Here is a 26,246-nt window from a genome sequence, read left to right as displayed (position 1 = left end):
TTACTCCAAAATCTCAGATGAAAGAACCTGTTTTTAAAGTTTAATCAAAAATACAGTTCGGTAGAAAAAAAAGCCTCCAAATATTCGATCAGGATTACCTGTGATTGCCGAATTTGAAAACAATTTTTGATTATTCAGAATTTCCAGTGTGTTATATGATCAATAGGCATTTTTACCTCCTTATGTTCTAATTTAGGATATTTAGGTTTCTCACTAAAATCTGAGCACGGCACCTAAGCCGGTGCTTTTTAGGATCTAAAATAAGCGGTTGGGAGCTTTATTCGTCCCATAACATCGTCACACAACAACTTGTCAATGGAAAAGAGTCAGAATCTGAGCTAGAACTAGTTATTGATTGCATTTATTTATCTTAAAGCATTCTTTTTAAAGTAAAAAAAAACACAAATATTTAAAAAAGAAGAAGAAATCGAGAAAGAATTACTAGACATTATGTTAACAACAAATCAAAAATACTTTTTATCAAGTCCACAGAGTCCCTTCTCTAGTCTAACCAGAGGTGTCTTTCAAGCGAGCAAGAAGAGGCCATGATTTGTGAAAATGAGCAATAAAAAAACTTGCCATAATCAGTTGAACCCAACCCTCTTCTGACTAGGCAGACAGCTTTGACACTTAACGGTCATTGAATGCATCATATGACATGATCATTGCTGTGTTCAACATAACATTACTGTACCCAGGATTTTGATATTCCTATTTAAAAATAAGTCAATCTTCTTCTTCCAATATAAACCACGAATCTATTATTTATAAACATTGTAATCACCATAGAGGACTACCGGTCCTCTCTAACTAAAACTTGAATGTGCACCTCAGATAAAATTAAGGACATACAAATTAAAAAGCAACAACACATTTCCTTGAAATGAAACCACAGGCAATAACAGTTCACATGAATTTCTTCCTTATTGACTCTTCAATTCCTTGCCAATGCTATAAGAAACGATTTTTCCCCAGTCAATTTTGGTCCTAGTGACAGGCAATTGGCGCCTCAACGCTTTAAAGGTTGTATCGGACATTGTCTGGTAATTTTCACAGATTGCAAGTTGATATTCTTTTTCAGCGTCTTGAACAGCCTGGACGAATTCTTTGGCAGTTTGTATCTCACTCTGAAACAGATCAAAGAGGATTGAATAACCATACCTGCACGGACAGAGGGTAAGCGGAAGAGAGAAAGAGAGAAAAAGAAAGAGAGAGAGAGAGAGAGGGAGAGATAATAATAACAAAAAAAAACACATAGGCTTTTGTTGCTTGAAATCCTGATCTAAATTCTTTAACTCAGAGAACTCACCGAAAAGAGATAAATCAAATTATATCGGTAGATACTATCTAACATTAAATAAAAAAACTAGTTTTTTTTAGCTGAAAGTAAAGAGTGACATTAAAACTTAAAACGAACAGAAATTACTCCGTATATGAAATGGGTTGTCCCCTCCGCAATCCCTCGCTCTTTACTCTAAAGTTTTTAATTGTTTTAAAAAGCAGAATTGTGGCAAAGAGTCAAACTTTAGCGTAAAGAGCGAGGGATTGCGGAGGGGACAACCCATTTCATATACGGAGTAATTTCTGTTCGTTTTAAGTTTTAATGGTACTCCTTACTTTCAATTGAATAAACTTTTTCATGTTTATTTTTTCATTGTTTTTTTTTTTTATAGTAATGCTAGAAAATCCCGCGCCCTTTTCATTGAATTTCTCTTCTCCCATGACATAATCCTCCAAGGAAAGATCCTCCCACATAGCCCCCAAAAACTTAACCCTACCTCCAAACCAAAAAAATCCCCCTGAAAACGTCTCTACAATTCCCAATAACCATTACTGTATGTAAACACTGGTCAAAGTTTGTAACTTGCAGCCCCTCCCCAGGGACTGTGGGGGAGTAAGTCATCCCCAAAGACATAGTTATTATGGTTTTCGACTATGTGGAACAAAATGGCTATCTGAAAATTTTGATCCGTTGACTTTGGGAAAAAAAAAATGAGCGTGGAAGGGGGCCTAGGTGCCCTCCAATTTTTTTGGTCACTTAAAAAGGGTACTAGAACTACTCATTTCCTTTAGAATGAGCCCTCTTGCGGCATTCTAGGACAACTTGGTCAATACGATGACCCCTGAAAAAAAAAAGCACCCGTGATCTGCCTTCTGGCAAAAAAAACACGAAATTCCACATTTTTGTAGATAGGAGCTTGAAATTTTTGCTATATGGTTCTCTAATACGCTGAATGCGATGGTGACTTTTAGGGGGTGTTTCCCCCTATTTTCCAAAATAAGGCAAATTTCCTCAGGCTCGTAACTCTTGATGACAAAGACTGAATTTGCTGAAACACATATATTTAAAATCAGCATTCAAATCCGATTCTTTTGATGTATCTTTTAGCATCAAAATTCCGTTTTTTAGAGTTTCGTTTACTATTGAGCCGGGTTGCTCCTTACTACAGTTCGTTACCACGACCTGTTTGATTGAGAAGACATCCATAATAGCACAGGGAGAGCACAGTCCCTCCCTTTACTTCTACTGAGTCTATAATTATCTCGAGTTTGATCTCCCCAATAATTTTTTCTTTGCTTTACGGTTACTTCACGAAAGCAACTCCGCTGCTTCTGTAAAGTGGCTCTTTTAATATATATATTCTACTTTAATTTTTATGTCATGGATTAGAAATTGCATATATTCGGTTTGATTATTTTCTCTATATTCTTTTTTGATTTTTAATTTTCCACCTTTTTTATGTAGTTTATTTTAAATTTATTCTTCTCCGTCCTTTTTTATGTAGTTTATTTTAAATTTATTCTTCTCCACCCTGAGAATGCCTTGCTTGATTCGTGTAATAATTCTCTTTTTTCCTACTGGCCATAGACTCATTCTTGTTTTAAGAATTTATTCTTTTTTTTTCATTTTAGTCCAGTTCCGCTTTAGATCTTTTGGGATTTTATAATTCTCTCGAGTTTGATCATTCTTTAATTCTCAATAGTAATTTTCTTTCTTCAATGATGGAAGTAAGAAGAAGAAAAAAAAAAAAACAACTAAATTTCCATAGAACCGCAGTAATAATCCTACTTACGGTAACGACAAGATTTCCTTTAGCCTCCTTCGCACAGACTAATTGCACATTTCCATCTTCATAGTAGTGAACTTGAACCTTCATGACACCACAGAGCTCAGTAGAGCCACCTATACCTGGTGTAAATGTGCAGTGCCACTGAGAGCGCCATCGCCCATTCCTGCGATGAAAAGGAATCATTTATATTTAAGGAGCAGAAGACGGCAGAAGTATCTAGAATCTGGTTAAAAGGTCAACTTACCAAACCAATAATTATTCTTCATTTGACAGTTAAACTGCACATGTACAAAAAAAAAAAAAAAAAGAAAATCCTTTTATTCAAAATGAATGCAGTTGAGCGTGTAGTTTCTGAAACCCAAGTATTTTGCACCATTTACAATTTCAGGATCTTCAGATATTGAAAATGTAGAATTGTGACCCAAAGTGGATTTCCAAGTAATTTCAAAACTGCAGAAATCTGAACTTTAAACTTTATTCAATTTACCATACAATATTGTCTGGACAGCTGACCTGACAATGAGACAACGAGGCAGTGTTGACCCATGCAAACAAAAGATAAATTTGGAAAAGCAAGTAATATGAAAGACAGAGAATACTTTATGGTGTGTTGGAAATTCACAACAGACGTTTAAATATTTTTAGTTAGATCACAGCTAGTTTAATCTGAAAAGTCTATTCCAGTTTCCAGAAACAGCGTGTTTACACTAGAAGATTTTCAAAAACTAATTTGTTAAAAATAGGGATCGCCCATATATTTAATTGACATAATCTTCGTGTGTTCACGCTAGTTGCGACTCTTCTAAGTAATGAAGTCTAAGTAATAAAGTATAAAGATGTTCTTGCATTTGGCAGATCGTGTAAGCTATAGGATCCATGAACGATAGATAATTACTGCAACTTCAGTTTTGGTAGAAAATACTTTTTGAAGCAAAACTTTGATTTAAACTGTTATTCAACCAAGGGTGCACAAATATAGGAAGGGAGAGAAAAAGAAGAAAATATAAGTGATTTTAGAAATAATTTTTACGCAACTACTGGATATGATGATACTTATCAAAGCTAAAAGTCTTTAAGGGGCATGCTTCATAATGGACAAATATAATACCTCTGTATTTCAACAAAAAACCATGACACATGTTATAAAGCGGATATGAGATCGTGTATTAAAATTCAAAGGGGTGCAAAACTGAATTAGGTTGGGAGCCCCCTCGGAAGGTCGGATATCAATATATAGGCTTAGTAGGCTGGACGTTAAATCGTCAAATCCATAAGTTCTAGCCCTGGAAAAATAAACTGAAGCGAACTGGACAGACCTAAAAGAATGTTGGAACATTTTCCAAATCTTTAAATCGTGCACAAATATCATCTTCGGAAAACTATTAGAGGATCTGGAAGCATTTTTTCTTATTCCTAAGTCGGCGGTGCCAGGTACAGATCTGATTTGCTACTAGTCTTTTACATCGTTCCATCCCGAGGTTGTAAATGATTGTTGAATCTTCTTTTAAAATAAGTCGATAGGAAGACTTTTACGGATAACGTCCGCAGGAAGATTGTTCCAAATCGAAGTGCAACGTCAAATGAAGCTGTTCTAGAAGTACTCTGAACTCAGCGTATCAACCATAAGATCATTAGACCAACCTGTGTGCCTTCGTATCTATTTTGTCGGCTGGACAACGGGGGAGGGGGGCGCAATATGAGAAAGCTCTATAGAAAGAGGTGAAGCTATGTATTTGTAACAAAATCCCTCAACACTATGTCAAACCTTTCGCTAACAAACTGGAAAGAGTCATGGGGAACGACTGAACCCGCCCTATTACCCCCTATTCTTAATCTTTTGAAATGCTGCAAGCAATGTTTTCGGAGCACCAGCATGTAGCGGGCATCAAAACTCGGCGATGGGTATAATGCAAGACTTGTAAAGTGGGATGATCGAGCTGGGCAGTAGAAGGTTTTTGCAGCAAAGAGTTACTCCTAAGCTTTCTTGCAGAGGAGGTTCTATTCCGATCCAGGTGGGTTTCCCAAGTGGATTCCAATTTACTAGTGTAAGCATCTTCAAAATTACTCTCTGTTGACTGTTTTCTTTAGGGCTCGTTCGCTCATTCCTTGGAATATTTTATATTTTGTTCCTGTGTTTGTGTTTGTTCGAAGGTTTTCTTTTCTTCTACTCCATCAGCCGTATTTTTATTTATTTATCATGTGTATTAGATTCATACGTACATATATGCTATGATCCAACCTATGTTCATTGGAAGCGAGGACCATTTTTTTTTTATTAATTTCTGGAATTATGCAGAAAACCACCGACTAGAAAATGAGAGTTTGTTCGGTATATTGGCGTCGTCAGTAACTTACTAAAGTCGATTGCGTATTTCTCTTTTATTATTGATTACTAAGCGTAATAAAGAGAGCCCATTCAGTAAATCTAAGCTAACCAATCTTAACTTCTTTAGCTTTAAAGACAGCCAAGAATCTACAATTTTTCATGAAGAATGTCAAAAAAAGATTTCACTAATTCACACCTTCTTCCCATCACGTAGAACTCAAAAATATATGCATAAAATCTTGTAATTTTCTTAATATATTACATTTTTGAAAATTTTAAACCTTCACATGCTCTTCGATAAATTTATATGAGATCTTTCGTATTTTACTTTTACATATGCTGAGAGTCAAATGCTAAGAGAGTTGAACATTTTCAGACTCTTTAACTGGCTTAGTAAATATATGATTCCATACAATTTTCGATTGTGTTTTAATAGCTAACTTAAGATTTTGCATGCATTGACGTGTGATGTTATTTACTTAGCATTTAATAATTGACTTAAAATTTTAATTAATTAGATTAGGAAAAGAAATTAACCTTTCAACTTTTAAGTCAAAATTTTAGTTTTTATTCAAATATATATTTAATTAAAAAGTTGTGATTTTTTTATTTGTTCCTTATTATTTTGAGAGCCAAATGCACAATTAGAAAAATAATGATGGGCTAATGGTTAGCCCGAAAATGGGCAATTTTTTCCCCAAAAGTCAAGAAAATTGCATCCGTAAGCTCCTGAGCCAAGGGAGCCTAACGCTAAAAAGTTTTTATTCAGTTACAAAAATTATTCTTCAGGTCGAACGAATTTTGGTTAATGACACAAAACTTCCTTAATGAATAGCTAAAAGTGTAAAACCAATTTTCTTATAGGACACAAGAAGGTCAAGTCTACTGAAAGCCTCGTTCTTACACAAAAAAAGTTAGTTTTATAAAAATCATTTTCCTTAGGGAGACCTGGCTTCACATGAGTCGTCCCCAAAAGCTTCTCTTACAGCATTTACAACTTAGCAAATGCGTGCCCAGTTACCCCGACGATATCCACATCACTTGAAGCGGCCATTTAATCACATATTTAATAAACGTTCAATTTTCAGTAAATATATCAATAATAACATCAATTTATATTTTTTTTCGCACTATCAAATTGAACGTCAACATCGCTGATCCTTATCCAAATAGATATACACACATTTATTAAAAGTATTCACAACTATTCTTCTCAGAAACAAATACGAAATTTTGATATTTTTTTTTTTCATAGGTACATAAAAATGTTTCTCAATTAATTTTAAAAATTGATGAAACAGTTTTCATCGAGATCCTACCATTTTTGGGGACTGTCCTGGAAGGACAATCTAATCAATCACAAGAAAAACGGAGCACAGGAAACAATTCCAAACACCTGTAATCAACCAACTTAACCATGGGTTATATCGAGCTATATTGTAGAGGTATCTAGCTATATGGGCTATATCGAAGGGATAGGGCTGTACGATAGATTTGCAACTGTAGCGAGGAGCACATTCGAAAGGGGGCCGAGGAATAATATATTGATCTTCTGGAATGTTGGCATATTGATATATTCATCTTGGTATGGCTTATTGAGTTAGTGAATTAATATGCAAACCCTAGAATATGCAATCATAGCATGGTTGCTGGTTGCCCAAATAGATATTTATCCTTTTTTCCCCAAACTTACCAATAGTTCTTTGGTTGAAATTGATGGTCTTCAATACAAGCGACCAAGGTAACTGTGTCATCCCGAACATGAGCAAACACACTTGAAGTACCGTGTTTATAATGATTGAAAGTGTATTCAGTGAACTCCTTTTCTAGAGCAGAACGCCACGGCTCACCACTGTTGCCGATCTCATACGGCTAGAAAAAAAAATCAGAATTTTTTTTTAAATATACTAATTTTGAGATGTAGAAAATAATCAAAAAATGAAATATAGACCATCACTACCATGAAAAATACAACAGGTAGTTCAACAGAAAGAAATTAAATTACTAATTTCTATGCGTATCTGACATAACTTTATAAATATTAAATAGCAAAAGAAGAAAAGCATGCACTTTTGGTGCATGAGTCAAAAATATACCTCTTTCTATAAGATATTTTTATTACACTCTTCTGCTTAACGATTTAATTTCCCTTCTTTTTTTACAGAAAGACGTATTTATTTTAAAAGGGACACAAAATAAAACAAAAACCAATAAGCTGACGGGCACAGTTTTAGTGCGTTATAATAGATCATAATCAATTGAATGAAAGATATGAAATCCTTGAAAGAAACTAAATTAACTGATTTTCCATTGAGAGTGATTTTGCATCCTTGAAAACAAACCCTAAATATTCAATCAATCACTTTTATTAGGAGCCCACAGAAAGGCATTCTTTTGATTCTAGAGTTATGTTTTTAGTAGTGAATTCCGAAAATTAATTCCCAAATTATACCCAAATACTTAAATAATGAATTACCTTTAAAAGAAAAAACACCAACCTTAATGGTTATGATTCTTAAAACGATTAAGTTTTAATGATCCTTATATAACAAAAATAACGATCTATTTTTGATTTCCATGGAATTGCATTTTAAGCCCAGTTAAAATTCTATTAAATCGTCCTGACTCAACTATAATGTAAATTTTCTAAGTGCTTCCTGTAAACAGAATACCTACGAGAGCAAGCTTCAAGAGGTTGTACCTCTTCTGCAAAACAAACATCCATCAAAAAATTGCAAATCCTATTTGATTCGCTAATAATCTTTGTAACCATATACGCTTGCAAAATATGGACGCTAAAGGTCGATGAAAAATGCAGAAAATTCGCCTTCCAGGCGTATTTGTTTCTGCCTTACAGCTGGAATAAAGCATCAAGACAGAGACTCGAAAGAATACATTATAAGCTGAAGAAAAAAAGAGAGAGAGAGAAAGAGAAGAGAAGAGAGAGAGAGAGAGAGAGAGAGAGAGAGAGAGAGAGAGAGAGAGAGAGAGAGAGAGAGAGAGAGAGAGAGAGAGAGAGAGAGAGAGAGACAGAAGCAACTTATCACTTCATAGCTTGCACTTAGACGTAACTAAAATTAGAAATGATGGAACCACATTTCCCCCTCTTTGCTCATCTTAATCTAAAGCATTTTTGGTGCAATGTGCTTCGTCGACTGAAACATTTTACTTTTCTTTTCTTTGAATTGGAAGTGATGAACTGCAGGTCTTGATTAATTTCTTCTTTAACATTAAATAAAAAAAAACAAGAGCCAAGAGCTTATATGGCCCTTGTGACGAGGTTGGAACCTAAAATTAGACTCGGTACTAGAGTTATGGAATTCATCGTCCTAGCACGTCAAGAAGCACCTAGAAATCCCTCCACTCCCCCAAAGAGATCGGATCCGGTCCGCTTATGTCAATCACGTATCTATAACTTGTACTTATTCTCGAACTCGCCACAGTACTATAAATCCCCTCAACTCCCACAAAGAGAGCGAATCCAGTGGGTTATGTCAATCCCGTATCAAGAACTTTTGCTTATTCTTTCCATCGAGTTTCATCCCGATCTCTCCACTCTGAGTTTTCCAAGATTTCCATTTCCCCCCTCCACTCCCCATGTCTCGAATTGAAAATGGAGCATCTGAGACATGAGATCTTTCTATATATCAAGTTTCATTAAGATCCGACCACCCATTCGTAAGATGAACATACCTCAATTTTCATGATTTCCCTCCCTCCGAGCCCCCCCCTAAATGATCAAATCAAGAAAAAGACTGTCATCGAGTCGATCTGTGCAGGTCCCTGACACGCCTACCAATTTTCATCGTCCTAGCACCTCCAGTGGCACCGAACTCGCCAAGCACTGGAATCCCCCCAACTCCCCCAAAGAGAGCAGATCCGGTCCGGTTATGTCAATTACGTATCTAAGACTTGTGCTTATTCTTCCCACAAAGTTTCATCCCGATCTCTCCACTCTAAGCGTTTACCAAGATTTCCGGTTTCTCCTCCAACTCCCCCCAATGTCACCGGATCTGGTTGGGATTTAAAATAAGAGCCCAGAGACACGACATCCTTCTAAATATCAAATTTCATTAGGATCCGATCACCTGTTCGTAAGTTAAAAATACCTCATCCCCAACCAGATGGCTGAATCAGAGAAACGACTATTTCTAATTTAATCTTGTCTGGTTTCTGATACGCCTGCCCAATTACATCGTCCTAGCTTATCTGGAAGGGCCCAAACTAACAAAACCGGGACCGACAGACAGAAGTTTCGATCGCTATATGTCACTTGGTAAATACCAAGTGCCATAAAAACAAGTTTTTTCTACTGAAACTAAGGAGCGACATTAAAATTTAAAACGAACAGATATTATTCCGTATATGAAAAAGGTCGTCTCCTCAACGCCTCACTCTTTGTGCCAAAGTTTTTATTGTTTAAAAAAATAGAACTGTAAGAAAGGGTCAAACTTTAGCGTAGAGAGCGAGACGTTGAGGAGGGGACAGCCCCTTTCATATACGGAATAGATTTTGTTCGTTTCAAGTTAACAAAATGGCTATCTAACAATTTTGATCCGGTGACTTTGGGTAAAAATGAGAGTGGGAGGGGGCCTACTTGCCCTTCAATTTTTGGTCATTTAAAAAGAAAACTAGAAATTTTAATTTCCATTCGAATGGGCCCATTCGCGACATTCTAGGACACCTGGGCTGATACGATCAACCCTGGAAAAAAAAAACAAATAAACACGCTTCCGTGATCTTTCTTCAGGCAAAAACTACAAAATTCTACATTTTTGCAGACAGGAGCTTGAAACCTCTACAACAGGGTTCTCTGATATGCTGAATCTGACGGTGTGATTTTCATTAAGATTCTATGACTTTTAGAGGGCATTTTCCCTTTTTTCGAAAATAATGCGAATTTTGTCAGGCTCTTAACTTTTGATAGGTATAACTAAAATTGATGAAACTTATATATTTAAAATCAGCATAAAAATCCGATTCTTTTGATGTATCTATTTGTATCAAAATTCTATTTTGTTTTAGAGTTTCGGGTACTATTGAGCTGGGTTGCTCCTTACTTACAGTTCGTGGTAACGAATATACGAATATTGATTATGCATTTACTTGCATTTCTTTCCTCTTTTTATTAGCTTTTACAAGCTCTATCTCTTCTTCGCTGCCACGCTGCCACAAAATAAAAACTGAAGTTTACCTGAAATTCTGATGGTTCCCGTCTATAGTGGTCATATTTGAAAGATTGTTTGGTTCTAGGATCAAAGAATCGACCTGGTCCAAGACTGTTATGTTCAGTGACTAGTGCTTGATATTCTGAATTTGGAATTCGAACCGATGTAAACTGGTCCTTGTTATATTGCTCAACAGCAGCGCTAACACCATCTTTTAATAAACTATCGTTGTCAAGAAGGACTCTTACATCTAAAAAGTTTAAATAGATCATTAGGTATGTTAATAACAGTGGGAGTTTATTAGTTTAAGGTTGCAGATAGTGGCGTCAATTCAAAAAAATTGAGGTGAGGGGAGGGGCCAATGGTCATCGATTGACGCCACTGGTTGGAGAAGCAATGAAACCTGCTGCTGTTTAGGTCACTTTAATTAATCATTTACTTGGCTTTTATTTACCGCTGCTTTTTATTCCAAAAGACAAACCGATGTTTTCAGCCACTTTCCAGTGGCATGATTCTGTTGATTTTCAGCTTTACCAACAGTCAGTTAAAATGAAATTCAAAACTTGCAAATACAAAAATGCTTTCCTAATCAACAGCAAATGCACCAATGGGCATTTCACTACTAAAAAGAACAGTCGGGATTTTAAAAAGATTCTCAAAATAAAGATTAAAGTGAGCCTAATGGACACCAAAAAAATTCACAAGGTAGAATAAGATACAGTGAAGAATAGCGAAGATAGACAGTATCAGAACATTGATGTTGTGCTTTAAACCAAACTTCAAAAGTAAATTTGGTAAAACTTATTAGTTCAATAAGACAGACTTCAAAAGGCGTAATTCGCTTTCAGACACTTTACTACGAAAATGGCCTTTTAATCATATACAAGATAATTTATTCTTGAAAAAAATACATCAAACATTAAACTAATCAGAAGACTAGGCTAAAATGGTAGAATTCAGCATTTACTAAGTATCAACTAGCAACAAACCCTTTCTGGGGAGTAGCAAAAATCTGTAAGAAAAACGCCAGGGTATAGGCCTATCCTTTTGTGAGGATTCGAGAAAATTTGCTACCCTACCATAGAACAATCTGAAGTAACGTCCCCACCTAAAAAGAAACAAAACAAACTAAAACATTGAAAATAATAGCTTATGACCCCCCCCCCACTCCTTATTGAATTCTTTATCCATCTGCATGCATAAAACAGTCTAATATCGACTTTTTCTCTACTAGTGCAACATTTACCCAAATATGAATTTATTCTAAAGAAAAAGGGTCAATTTTGCGTTGGATCCCATTACCTCTATACTGGGAGCATCACTCTCAGCTATCTCTCGCTTTTAATTAGCCTTTGCTGGATCGATGTACACAAGTAAATGTGTTATTTTACCAACGCTGTCAATTATACGTAGTAGATACATCAATACAAGCATATGTAAATAGCTAATAATAATGGGCGTAGGGAGGGGGACGGGGGAGGGCTAATCTTGGTGTTCCACCTGTAAGTGGTTGCAGTTTCATTTCAACATCTGTCTTCAAGATACTATCCGTCTCGTCAGGTAGCGCAAAGTCTCTTGCTCCAGTTTCTTTCAGAAACTGGAATTTAAGTTCTTCAGTTACTACTTTTTGATATAACTAATATGGCGAATAGGATTCCTTTTGTTGCTCTTCAGCTCAACCAGAATGTAATCACAAGCCTTGACTGTCTCAGTGTCAAATTGGAAGTTGCTGGTAAGGGGGAGGGGTCGTCTTTTGCGTCCATACTAGAGTCTGAAGAGCTGTTGTATACAGGTTCATCTATGTCACTCCAACTGCAACTCTTGTTACAAGAAAGATAACTTTTGCTTTTTAGCCTTTTCACTTCTCTAGCTGTCTTCCTTTCGGCACTAAAAGTTTCTCGACAAAGAAATCTTTTATTCCGGAAGTCCATAAGCACTTTTGACTTTTTCGTTGTTTTTTTTTCCTGTTTGTTTTTTGTGTTGAGCCTTTTGAAAAGGGGTTTGCATGGACAATCTCTTTTAACAAATCATACACTAACCTTTTAATCTCACTTAGAGAAAGAACCTGTGCTGCATCCATTTCAGGGTCTAAATGTGACAGAGGACGATCTCTTTTAACAAAAATGATGCAAAAATGGTCTATAATAAAATAAGAGTCAAAATGTCGCAGAGAACTTGCGCTGAGAATAGAAACTTCCTTGGTGCATGCTTCACTAGATGTGGCAGGCATTACGTCTGAGACATATGTTGAAAGGAACTCATAAGCATTGAAGACATTTTTGTTGGTGGGGTACACCCAACCTGCTTTGAATCCACTGATTATATTCTCAGGAGTGAAAGCCTTTATACATGCTTCCCTAAGTAGCTCAGTAATGTTATACACAGGTATAGTCTTAAATTTATGGACAGTCATAAAACTTGCTATTCCCTGGTTGCAGTAGGCCTTAAGGTGCCCTATGAGTGTCCTTTCTAGAGGCTGAAGTTTGTGAGTAGTGTGGGGAGGGACAGTTAAAAGTACAATACCATTATTTTTAGCTAGATCAAGCAATTCAATGGCGTATTGGCTGATCTGGTCGTTTTTTTCAGAAGTAGAAGTGACTATTTGGAAGATTTGACTTGATTGATAAAATGCTGCAAGTAAAGCAAACAATGAGAGACAGTCATCTAGCCAGAAGTATTTTCTGAGGCGATCTTGATGGTTCGTGGTAAAGCTCCCTTGAGTAAAATTTTTGGACACTGTTTTCCCGGGGAAATAAGTAGAGGAGGGACTGTCTTCCCAATGCGTTAATACCATCACAAATCGTGTTCAACTGACCTCTTTCTACAGACATGACCTTCCCCACTTACTTCTGGCCTCGCTGTACAATGATCTTACCAGACTTGATGATGTTTCCAGACCCAATTTGACAACATTCCAAATGTCTTTGAAAATGTGTTTATCTAGACCTCGCTCCAAGTTGTTAAAGAAAGCTCCTGCACTGTGAGGGTTGAAAGCAGTTGCCTGTCATAAGCTTGTACCTTCTGGCGTTCTTGTTGATAGAGTTTTAAGAAAATCCATAAAACCACGGTACGCATCTTTACCTGCAATTTCTCCACTGTCTCCACTACCTTTCCATTTCCAGTTATCCGGTACTTTAATACTCTTAATAATGGCTTAAGTGTATGCAAATTTCTGTGCTTCTAGGGAAGTAGAGTCGAAATGCATATCACCTATCGTTTTCAAGTAAGTTTTTAGTCCTTTTTCTGGTCCCTCTGTAAATATTTACCATGTGTTGTAAAAGGGGGTAAAGAAACTCAGGTTCAGCCTTTGTAGAGGGATATACAGCTTCTCAACTTTTTTCATGTAGGGTTGCAGTGTTCCTCTAGGGACACTCAAGGCACTTTCAGAGAACCCGACTTCTTTTTGTTGACTAAGACTGAAAAAACTGCTGTTTTCTTTTCTTCTGGATCCCATCCACCTTTCATTCTTTTCTTTTCTGTTTCCCTTTTGAGCATTTTATCTTGGATGAAATTTAACAGGAAAAATTAGAATTTCAGTTCACCTAATTGTCTGACAGGATTAAACAACACCAAAATTAACCAAGTTTTGGGTTTTGAGCTTGCCTTCAACCTTAAAATATGCTGTTTACACAGCTTTTACAAGCATAGCCCACTTTCGGACATCTTGGTACAGCCTCCCAACCCCGGGTATTGTGGCTGAAAATGGGAGCTCGCCATTACGCGAGATGATAAAATGCTAACAGCAAACCAGTGAAGATGGTACGTCTTAAGCTGCCAATAGACATTCAAAAATAAGAGAATGCAACGTGAGTTTACGCCTTTTCTAGAATTCGTAATTAGGCATAGGCCTTCAGACAAAAATTGAATAAAATTCCAGACTTAATCACCATAAACCCCGATCCAATCTGATATTTTTGGCAAAAGTATTAATCAAGGAATGACATTTAAAAACATACACTGCCATCTGTCAGAGCTTATATAATTCACCAAAAGTCCCCATAGGTTTTTATACTAAGATTATTTACTTTGGCTAACCGTCGACTGGTCTCCCCTCATACCAATTTTGATATTTAATTTTTCCCAACTTTAAACTTTTGCATTGAATTCTTAGAGCAAAAAGCTGTTGTCTATCCGTAATGTGATTTGTGTCAAATCGTTCTTATAGTATTTATGTTTTCTGGAAGTAGGAAGTAGGATAGTGCGTCTATTATATTATAGTATTGATGGAAAAGTAGAACGTGGAAAATGCTAAACACTGTTTTGACGAAACATAGAATGACGAATTTCTGAAGACCTATATTCAAAGGATCTCAGGAAGCATTTATAAGCCCCCCCCCCTCCATCACAGAATTAGCCACCCCCCTCTAGACAAGATGCTCTGTACGCCAATGCTAGAATGACTAAAAGAAAGTTAATTCTTAATACAGTAACGACTTAACTGTCAATTCAAGGACTTAAAACAAACCCTAAAAACTTAACAAACCAAATCTCCCACAAAAACAAGGAAACAATAAAGGTGCTAAATCGCATTACTTATGTAATGCTTCCTTAATTTGGTTTAAAAAAATTAAATTGGAAGCTTCTTTAATACATATTGGAAGGTTATTGCATACTCTAGGGGTCATATGTTTCGTACTGAAGCTTGATCTCTCTGAGCAATGGAACTGTGAAGATAAACCGTTTCCGCAAACTGTATTGCAAGTACGTAATATAGAATTATGTGCAGAATTAAAAAAAATGACTTGGTAATATACCGTTAAAAAACTGAAAACAAAACTAAGGAAAGGATATCACAAACTTATAAAAGGGGAAGGGAGATTAAGTTTGTATCCAAGAAAACCCAAATAATCGCCATCTAGGATTACCCAGTAAAATCACAGATTTAGTAATACAAACATAAATAAAAATATTAGCTTTATTTTCAATAAATTTGATTTTTTCAATGTTACTTTACATAGAGCCAAAAATAAACGAAACATTTTTCGCCAAAATGTTCTCCATACTTTTGTTCTGTATTGTTTTATAGAATTTATGACTGGATTCAAATAAAGTTAGACCTTTGATTAAAGCCAAAACGGTACTTGTATGGTAAACCCCCTACCGCTCAAGTGGTTCATTCACTGACGCATTATATAGCCGTTTTTTTCGTTAGTTTCTTTTAGCTTTGAATGAGACAAGGCAAAGAGAAGTAACAGAATAGATGGAGAAATATAATTTGGGCTATATATTTGCACATTAGGGGGATGAGGGTAAAGGATTTGGACAGTGTGAAGTTAGAAAGCAATTCTTACTACATAATATGCAGAATATTGTACCTAACACATTAGAATGGAGAGTCGCTATATTGTACCCCCAACCCCCTAATGTACAAATTTATAGCCCAAATTTGCTTCTGAAGTATTATATTTGCATTTTACTTTGGTATATTTCATTAGGATTGAACGTCGGAGAAACACATTAGAAGAATATCAGGTAGGTATATCATACAAGTACCCATTTGTTAACAACCACTGACGAAGTTTGATGGATTTCCTGCTTTTTCTTTTTCTGGCATCTAACAGAGATACACAATGTAGACATTAAAAAACAAAAATCCATCGAAAAGATCCGTCGCTGAACTCCAAATCAAAGCAGATAACCTGGAAGTAGTTACAGGAACCTTCGAAATGAAAATCAATGAGGATAAAACGAAAGCCATGTGCGTGTCAAGGTTCAATAACCCATCCCCACCAAGAAATGAGCTAAATAGAGCGGAAATAGAATGGATAGACAGATTCACCTATCTGGGGAGCCAGATCACGAGCGACAATAATCACTCAGTGGACATCAAAAGACGCCTTGCTCTGGTTAGCGCCAGCTTCAAAGCTCTGATGCCAATACAGAAGCAAAATCGAATCTTCATGAAGTTAAAACTTAAACTATTCTGCTCCATCATCATTCCTATAGCTATGAACAGTTGTGAAACATGAACAGTCAGAGTAGATGACTCCAGGCGACTCGCTGCGTTTGAGACAAAGCTGCTGCATCAAATTACTGACATAACATACTTAAAGCAAGTCTCAAATACCAACCTACTCAAAAGACTGCAGTATAACACTATCATCCTGAACAGGGTCTGTGTCCCACAATTCAGTGGCATGGGCACGTCCAGCGCATGTTCAAGGACCAACTACCGAAAATCGCCTGTCACATCCACGGTTCTCACTCTCCGAAGCGCTGGAAGGAGAACTTCTCCGCCTGCAACCTCCCTGGTCTTCTCAGAATGGTACAAAACAGAGAGCAGTATAGGCGACAAATACATTTGCTCGTGAGGAGAGAGGCCAACCACCAAAACCAGATAGGACTTAAGACAAGTAAGTCAAGACACTGAACTTATAATTTTAACGTTAAATTTTGAAAGGTATCACACCATTTTAAACAAGACAGCCAAGTATTCTGCATATTTTGCAACCACTATGCTGTATAGTATTCAACTTGTTTAGAAGAAAAACCATGGACAATTTTTTTTTTTTTTTAATTTGACACTGATCAACATCAAATTATAAATAGCTTAAGAATTAAATGAATCCTACATACATAAACAAGAAACAAGGCCATCAGGATTCATTGTTTGGAAGATGGAATGTGTTATGACCTGTTTGACTTATTATAATGTGGTGTTACAGCTTATGCAATTGCTTTATTAAGATCACTTAGTTTAAGATAAGTTGATGCTACCACTAAAGTAAAATCAGTGGCATCAATTCCGGTAAGTTTGGAGGTATAGGTCTTTGCCCTCTCCCTAAAAAATAAAAATACCTTTTATTTTCATTGAAAATTCCACTTTCTGGAATTTCAATTGAAAAAAAAATGACATTTTTCACTAGATTTGTAAAATACATTAATTCCCACAATCCCAATTTTCATGAACTAACACCACTAGGTAATATACAGCCCACACTTAATAGCAAACTAATTCGTTTATTCTAGAAGCAAAAACAAAAGACAGCAAAAGTTTAGATTTGACAGTAGTAATCAACTAGCTACTGAAAATCACATGAAGATGAACTAAAACCCTAATGAATATAATTTGTTTTTTTTATTAGGGTTTCTTCACTTTTCTATTTTTGAATATTGACAGGTGTGGTTATAAGGAACACCATCAGTCTATATAAGGTCCTTCCTCCCTTCCCATAAAAAACAGAAGAAATTACCTGAAAATACTTCATTAAATTCTCCGGGTGGTGCATGTTGTAAAAAATCTGACACAATTTTAATCTGAAAATATAAATATTTTTGTCAAACAATTTATAACTTGGAACCAGCAGAATTACAAGCATACCATCAATCCAGCCACTGAAGCTTTAAATTAAACTACCTAATTCTTATGAAAAAATACAGATCCCTCCTCCCTCTTTCCCTTGCCAACACACCAACAACTGAAGCTTTCCATTAAAATACCAAATTCTTATGAAAAGATAGACCCCTTCCCCCCTTGCCAACAATACGACATTAGTTGCCAACACTCACTAAGATAGTAATGCTTATTTTCCTTTTCTTATTTACATGTTGATTATAAGAATTTAGAGACCTACACCTCCTTTACCTGCCCCCACAGCTGTTAAAATAGGCCCTGACTCCCAAAAGGCCCAATTATGATATTTGCTGTTCTTTCTAACTGAATTGGACAGAGGTCAAGCAGTATTTTCTGAAAGATAACTTACTGACAAGAAATTAGGGCTACTCTCCTTCCTCTTACTTAGAGGTCCTATCACTACCTGACTTTAGAAATCAAATGCCCCTTCCTCAGCCCCAATCTTTATACTAAAGTTTATTTTGTGTTGCAATTCTTTAATAAAGACTGGTCCAACCCAAGGCCCATTGAATTTTAATGAAAAGAGCATTTACACTCAGTCCTACTTTTAGATATCCCTCTGAAAGGTTATCAAAACTCTGTTGAAGACTAGCTATTAACCAGCAAGGATTTAACATATCATCTGCATAATAAAGCACCAATGTGTCCATCCCTTTTTTTAGATAGATACATGTTTATTTACAACAAGAATTAAACCATATAAACAAACAGCGCAAATGCCTAATGGCATACTTAAGCACGTGGTGTATCACCAAAAAAAAAAAAAAAAAAAAAAAAAAAAAAAAAAAAAAAAAAAAAAAAAAAAAAAAAAAAAAAAAACTGTCATTACTTCGGCTTGAACTAATGTGCACTTCTTACGGAAACCAAACTTCAACACTCACAACGGAAAATATTATGGGAGACTAGCAAAATGATTTCTTAACAACTTCAGAAGTTTGTTTCTATCATTACAATTTCTCACAGCTATTGGGATTAAATTCCTAACTTTTGGACCAATATGATGCAAATTAAATCCTGCTCGCCCTGTTGGCCTAATTTCAAAAGAGAAATCAGAACTATGAGATGTTGGGTAATTGTGGAATTGTGAATTTGTTGGGAATAATCCTGGGAAATTTAGTGAAAGTTGTCAAAAAACATAGTTGTGGCAAATATTGGAAATGGCAATAAAATTATGTTGATGAACAGAGAAGAAACTGGAAGATCTATAAAGATGGCTAACTGAGGATCTGTTATTAACATTAAAAATTAATCTAAGGGCTTTATTTTTATTGAGTTTGAAGAGGTTTAAACGTTGAAAGAAAAGTTGATGCCCAAACAGAAACACAATAAAGAAAATATGGATTAAAAAAAGAAAAATATATTGTCTTTAAAATATCCCTTGGGAAAAAATGGCGTAAACGAGAAAGAATGCCGATATTTCCCGAAATTTTTAGAGACATTGTTTTCACATGTTCATGGAAAGACAGATTTTCATCCAAAATAATTCCAAGATGTTTAAATTGATCAACACGTTTTAGTACCCTATCATTTAAATAAAGAGAAAACTGGTCTGTTTTCTGAGAACCAGATCAAGAAAACAGCATATATTGACATTTCTTCTCATTTAACGAAAGTAAATTTCTGGCATACCAATCCCCTGCAGATAAAAATGTGTTATTAAGATTATGAAAAAGTATGGATAAATCAGCATGGGATACAAAAATAACAACATCATCTGCAAACATTACAATTTTACAAAGTGGTAATACCTTGGGCAAATCATTTATAAATAGAAGGAATAGGGTCAGTTCAAGGACAGACCCCCAAGGGACCCCACAACTTGTCAAAAAACTTTCCAAACGGATACCATTAATTCTATCATGACATTCAAGTCTTCTGCCCATAAGATTAGTTTAAAAAAAAAATTAAGATTTTGATGCAAAACTACATTGTTTCATTAACAACAGACAATGGTCAACTGTGTCAAAGGCCTTGGCGACATCAAGAAATACCGCCAATGCATACTGATCACTGTCAATTGCATTATTTATCTCAAGCAAAAGTTGATGAATCGCCCACTCTATTGATTTTCCTTTCATGAAACCAAACTGAGAAGGATGAATTATATTTTTACCATTTAAATAATTATGGAGCTGATGGTTTGCTATCTTTTCCAAAAGTTTACTAAACACTGATAAAAGTGATATACCTCTATAATTTGAAGGATCACTAGTAATTCCGCCTTTATGTAGTGCAATAACATTAGCTTTCTTCAACAAATCAGGGAAAAAACCGCCTGTACAAATGACAAATTATATATGTGTGCAAGTAATGGGGCAACATCAGTAGCTACCTGCTTTAATGTTCGAGTAGAAAAACTAAATTCATCAGACAAATAATTATTTTCAAGCTTCATGATAATTTTTTTCACATGTTGGGGCGTTGTTTTAGAAAAATTCAGTTTGATGATTGTTATCAAAAGAAATGGTAGGGTCATTTAACAATGGAGGAAAAAAATCCAGTCTAAGCTTTTTTCCTACTGAACTAAAATGTTCTCTCAATATATTCAAGATTTCTTTACAGTCAGTTACCTTCCTTCCATCAACTTCCAGGCAATCAACACTAGATTTAGATTTATGGCTAGGTTGAATTCTTTCATTAATCAAATGCCAAATTTTTTTCATATCTGACTTATACTGAATAAACTTATCTTTATAATATGTTCTCTTTGCATATCTAACAATTGAATTTAACTTATTCCTATATTCTTTATATTCTTCAAAAGAGGCATCACTTAGATTTTTTAAATACCTCTTAAATTGTATATTCTTATTCTTAATTGAAATCAAAATTCCTTCAGTATTCCAAGGACCAAATTTTTTTGAATATCTCCCATGTATAAACTGAGTTACAGTAGGTAGCCTCCTTTCTGAGCCATGTCATATCAGAAATAAATTTAGAAAATGCAACATTAACATCATTTGAACCATAAACTAAACTCCAATCATTACTATTATTTAGTTCACGTAGTAGCTTAAAATCAATCCACTCAAATCATTCATGTGAAGTATCATCTCTAGCATCCCAAGAATGAGTATTAACTCTCCCTAAATCCTGAAGAACACTCACCATGAAATGGTCCAACACATCAGATAAAATTACAGAGGCTTTCAGTGCTTTAACTGAATTAACAGAAAAAAATATATTATCAATCAGTGTAGCTGTAGTATTTGTAACCCTAGCTGGGAGAGAAATGCTTGGAAGAAGACCAGCACACACCATAATATTCAAAAATTCCTTATGAGTACTAAGATCTAAATTCAGCAAATGAAAATTGAAGTCCCCTGATATAATAACTGGTTTCTTTGAATTGCTGAGTTTTAAAATAACCAACTCAAAAACCTCAAAAACCTTTTTGGGTTACTTGATGGAGGTCTATATACTGAACCAAATATCAACAAATCACCACTTGTGGAGTTAATTTCCACAAATAGCATTTCAAATAACCCCTCTTCCCAAATTGATAATCCTCTTTTTCACCAAAAGACCAATCCTGGCAATTACAGATCACCTGTCCACCTTGTACATTCAATTTCATACTGCAAGATACACTTTTCATCATAGGAACCTCAAACATAGACATAGGTGAAGAACTAGACAAAAACGTTTTACCTACAGCCACAATATCTTTTGGACTAGATGGTAGCAAAAACTTGAGTTCATTATATGTACTTTGTAAACCTTGAGCATTAACATGAAGCACAGTGACTGGGAATTTACATCTGTCAGGCTCACACTCTAAAGTGTCTTCTGAAGAAAAATCACAGTTGGGTAAATTTTAACATAAGGCATGTCCTTATCACCACCAATAGATGTTTTCAAAATTGCATCTAATTTTAAATGGGAATCCAAGAAAATCTGAAAGCAGTCCATGTATTGATGGCTCATTAGCAAAATCATGGATTTCAACTATTTCACTAATTGATTTACATGGAATATTTTGCAAGGCACTTTTCACATAAATAACTCCTCTCATGGCCCACACGTTCTTCTTGTCGAATTTCTTACGCGCTAGTTTGAAAACTTCCTGCCTTTCTTTGGTGAGGGCCTTGTTGACAAAAATAAGCAAACCTTTGAGCTTTTTTTGATTATGGAGGACTTTGCCAGATGTCACTTCAGATACAAAAGTAAGTTCAATTGGCCACTGAGACTGGTCAAAAGACCCTAAATGCCTTACAGTCTTGAGCATAGTATTATTAAGATGGAGTCCCATATGTGCATTCAGACAATCTAAGACTTTTTTGCCTAGAGTAGGTAGGTCCCAAGTGGTTGTTTCAATCCCTGAAACAATGATCTTGTTAAGAAGAGAGGTCTGGCTAAGATCATCAAGTTTAGTTTCTAATTTTTTTAATTTTAGCACCATTCTGGGTGATTTTGCACTTCAAATTATTAAGACCTTTCTCAATTTGATTGATATTAGACTAGAACTGTAGTTCTACAGCTTTATACACAGCCTGTGTTATAGTGTCCAGAATTTCATTTCTAAACAGCTGTGGAGACATGGTGTCTAACTTTGCAAACTCATTAGTTACTTGTTTTCTGATCTCATCTTCAATTCCTTCTCGCAAAGTCAACAGTTTGATAAATCATTAGGTAGACCATCCAAATCCTTCATGCACAGCTTAATAGCCCTTGGAAATTTGTTTTACCAATCCTTTAAAGCGTCAGCATGCTTTGTTAAGTAACACCAAATATTCTCTGACATCATGATTTTAACTTCATCACTACCATAACAGGTAACCTCATAATTACAGCCACCATCCTTGATACATATCACTTGTATGATTTTACATGGCCAAAGTTTGTAGTATCAAAACTGAGCATATGCTCTATCCCCTGCTTGCATAGCTCTGGAGGCAAATAAAGTCAACTAGCAGGAAAACACTTGAATATCAAAAGGGGGGCTTCTTCTCATATTCTTAAACCCCTCCCAACTTCAAACAGCTGCTCTAGATTTGTCAGGAAAATTCAGTTAACACTTTTTGCCTGTGTTTCCTGCTTGCAAAATTCTCTAATTTGAAAATTCTGACATCACTGCTATATCAATTCACTTATATACAGTAGCAGTTAAAACTAGTTGGTTGTGCAAGCTGTTGAGATTTAAGTATATGTTTTATCCAATTGGATTGAAACTCATTTAGCTGTTAACTCTTTGAACTCTAATTCAATCTGCACAGGAATAGATGTGATTTTGTAGATAATTGGTGATAAGATGGCTCCTTACTTTATTCTGATGAATTCAGGGAGCTCACCATCCAAAAGTACATTCTCCAACTTCAAACAAACTTTTAGATGCAATATTCTAAAGCTATAACTGGGACCATCATGTGATGGGGTGTTGTTGATTGTCAAAAATTGACCATGATATTTGTAAACAGGGCTGTAGAGTCAGTTATAAGTTATAACTAACACCACCCAACAAAAATTTATTAAAGCTCAAATCTGCAGCCCTGTTTTAAAGATTAATTCAGCTGGATTTTATAAGCTAAAACAAACTCTAACTCCAACTCAAGACATTTTCAATATTTCCATTTAGCTCCAACTCCATTTACTAAAACTCCACAGTCCTGTCTGTGAAAGAGCTTAAAATATGAAATCTAATGGTACTAATTTTAATTTACAAGTTTGACTTCAATATTTAATTTTTACTTGTTTTAATATTTATTTATTTCCCAATATCTGTTATCTTCATATTTAAAATTATTGTTTATTTTAATTTCTGGTTGTTTTGGGTTTCATTTATCCTTCAGTAAAAATTTATGGTAGGACTTTATTTCTGCTGGTCTTGAGTTGAACATGGATTTTTACTTTTCTTTGAAAACTTTGTTTTTTACAAAGTTTTTTTTTAGGGATTTTTTTTTACAAACATTTTTCCATCAAAAGGGGTTACCCACTAAACATTTACCCTTATCTAATTCATAAAAGTGCAATACTTCACATTATCCTCTCCTCTCTGATGAATAAGTATAAAGCCCATTTTAGCCAATATACTTCTATTATATTTTACAATAGCAAACAGCACATGCTAATATTTTACAGGAGCAAATGCTGCTCAACAGTAAAGAAAATAGTGCTGTCATAAAACATAATGGAAATATATTAGGTGAGCTGTATATTTATCCATCTTAGATAAAGCAAAGCAATGCACCTTTAGGAATGAGATCTTGGTAGAATCCTAGCTTTATACTATTATGGAAAATAGCAGTTAGGTGAATGAAACTCTCTGGAATGTGTCCTGAGCCTAAATGGTGTCCTGGAAAGACATTTTCAAGCACCAAGCTTTACTCCTTCTCTCTCCATAGGGCACTGACCTTTGAGGAACTTTGACAATCTTTGAATAATAAAAGGAAAACCTTGGATAATGAATTTTCTGCTCATCCAAGGCATAAAAAAGTGTTTTGAGGCTCACATCTTGGCTCAAACTTGATATCTGAGGTTTTAAAGACTTTTAAATCTAGTTTTTATATTTAGGAAAACATTCTTGATATGGCTTAAAGTTCTATTGAAATATTAGGAATTGCATTCTCAAAACTAAAGCCAATAAAAAAAAGATTAAAAACACAAAATTAAGATGTATTGTTTTCTGTCAGAATTCAGTTAGGTATAGACCTGTCATATATGCAATCTTCTAAGCATTAGAAAAAAAAATTAGTAGACACTTACTAGGAAGACAATAATTCCCAGGATATCTTTTTGACCCTGAATTACTTTCTGAAATTTTCATATGCTGGTATCAGTCTACAATTAAGCCTGCTGGACAGGAAACAATTCTTACTTAATAATATGGAGAAACATTTTTGTTAATCATTCCTTAGCACACTTCACTTTACAATACTCCCTAAATATAGCCCAATTTATATATTTCCCAAGCAGTTTCCTATAAGCTACTTTCTTATTTTCTACTTAATACCCATAAATTGGAGAGATTATGATGAAATCAAGAAACAGAAAAATGAACAGAAATTTATGTATTTCCTATACATTTTGCTATGTGCTCCTTTCTTGCTTCTATTTGATACTCATAAATTGAAGAAACCATGATGAAATCAAGAAATAGAAAAATGAACAGGAAATATATAATTTGCACATTAGGGTGTTGGGGTAAAGTGAGGAACAATTAACCAACAATCTTCTGTATAGGGCCTACCATGAAGTAAGAATCGGTTTCTTAGCATGTTTCCTTCTAAAGATAGCTGATCATATACTAATACTCACTTACCTAACTAGCCACCTTTCAAAACAGCAAGAAGCTTCTAGACTAGGATTTTACCATAGAATTTAGGCTAGTAAATGCTTATGATGTCCTTCTTTTAGAGAATTTTTTGAGGTTCCCTTCAATTAGTCCCCAGATCTATAGCTGATTTGCAATGAGCTCCAAGAGGTGAATCAGGAAAACTATTATTTACTAACCATTGCTGGGCTAAAAATTTTCCAACTTGAAACTCTGTGTCAGACCTATAGGCTACAATAGCCTAGGCATAGTTAGGCTAACCTAATTCGCCATGCCCTGTTGTTTGAGTGGCATGAATGAGATGCAAGCATCAGTCAGTCCCAGGAACAAAAAGAAGCAGCCCATACTATTGCTGACAACTACATTTACAGTGACTTACTTCTAGAATAGGTCCAGGGGCATAGCTCCAGCATTTTATTGGGGGGGGCATAAGAGGTCTCAATCAGAGAGTCAAGGGGCATAAGCTATATAATAATTTTTATTCCACATTATTGGTGGGCAACTGCCACCACCCCCCCTGAAGCAACGCCACTAAAAAGGCCTGGCTTAACAATTTCTATAGGCCTATTCGAAAGGATTATCTTAGAACATAATTCAGCTGCAAGGAAAAGCAACCGTGCAAGTAATAAAGTAAAAGACAAGCCAGAAGCAAGTACCTTTTCCGAATCAGAAATCATATCCTCACTTGTGCTAGCCATGGCAAATGGGCAGAATGTTTCATAGGGTGGATTAGAGTGCGTCTGTATGAGATGCATTTTCAAAAGCGGTGTCTTCAGATATGTGTGTCTTCAGACATACGCAGCTATTTTCGGCACTGGTCATTCAAAAGAGAAGTCAAACTGCGCACAAATTTAAAACACAGGTAAAGCTAAGCATTAAAATACACTCTCAAAAAGTGCATTTTCATCTATTCAAAACAGTTTTAGAAACAGAGATTTAAAGATTGTAGTCATACCCGAGCTTAACTTATTCATACCTATTGACAGAAAAGTCAAGGTTTATAATGTTCAGCTTCCCCTGTTTAAAAACTTATCCTTGACTAATCAAAATGAAGATC

General features: G+C 35.3%; 1 protein-coding gene across 1 annotated transcript; it reads right to left on the bottom strand.

Moving 5' to 3' along the window:
• Positions 1-345: 345 nt before the first annotated feature.
• Positions 346-25,994, bottom strand: LOC136027022 (F-actin-capping protein subunit alpha-like). The gene is made up of 6 exons (XM_065703932.1): positions 25,846-25,994; positions 17,759-17,822; positions 10,592-10,815; positions 7,091-7,269; positions 3,075-3,234; positions 346-1,127 (listed from the first exon to the last, which is right to left on the bottom strand). The coding sequence occupies exons 1-6, from the start codon at positions 25,942-25,944 to the stop codon at positions 924-926; spliced, it is 930 nt and encodes a 309-aa protein (XP_065560004.1). The 5' UTR covers positions 25,945-25,994; the 3' UTR covers positions 346-923.
• Positions 25,995-26,246: the final 252 nt, after the last annotated feature.

The sequence above is a fragment of the Artemia franciscana genome, chromosome 5, assembly GCF_032884065.1.
Source record: "Artemia franciscana chromosome 5, ASM3288406v1, whole genome shotgun sequence".
NCBI lineage: Eukaryota > Metazoa > Arthropoda > Branchiopoda > Anostraca > Artemiidae > Artemia > Artemia franciscana.
The sequence above is the reverse complement of the archived record's forward strand: the minus strand, read 5'-3'. Positions and strand labels throughout refer to the sequence as shown.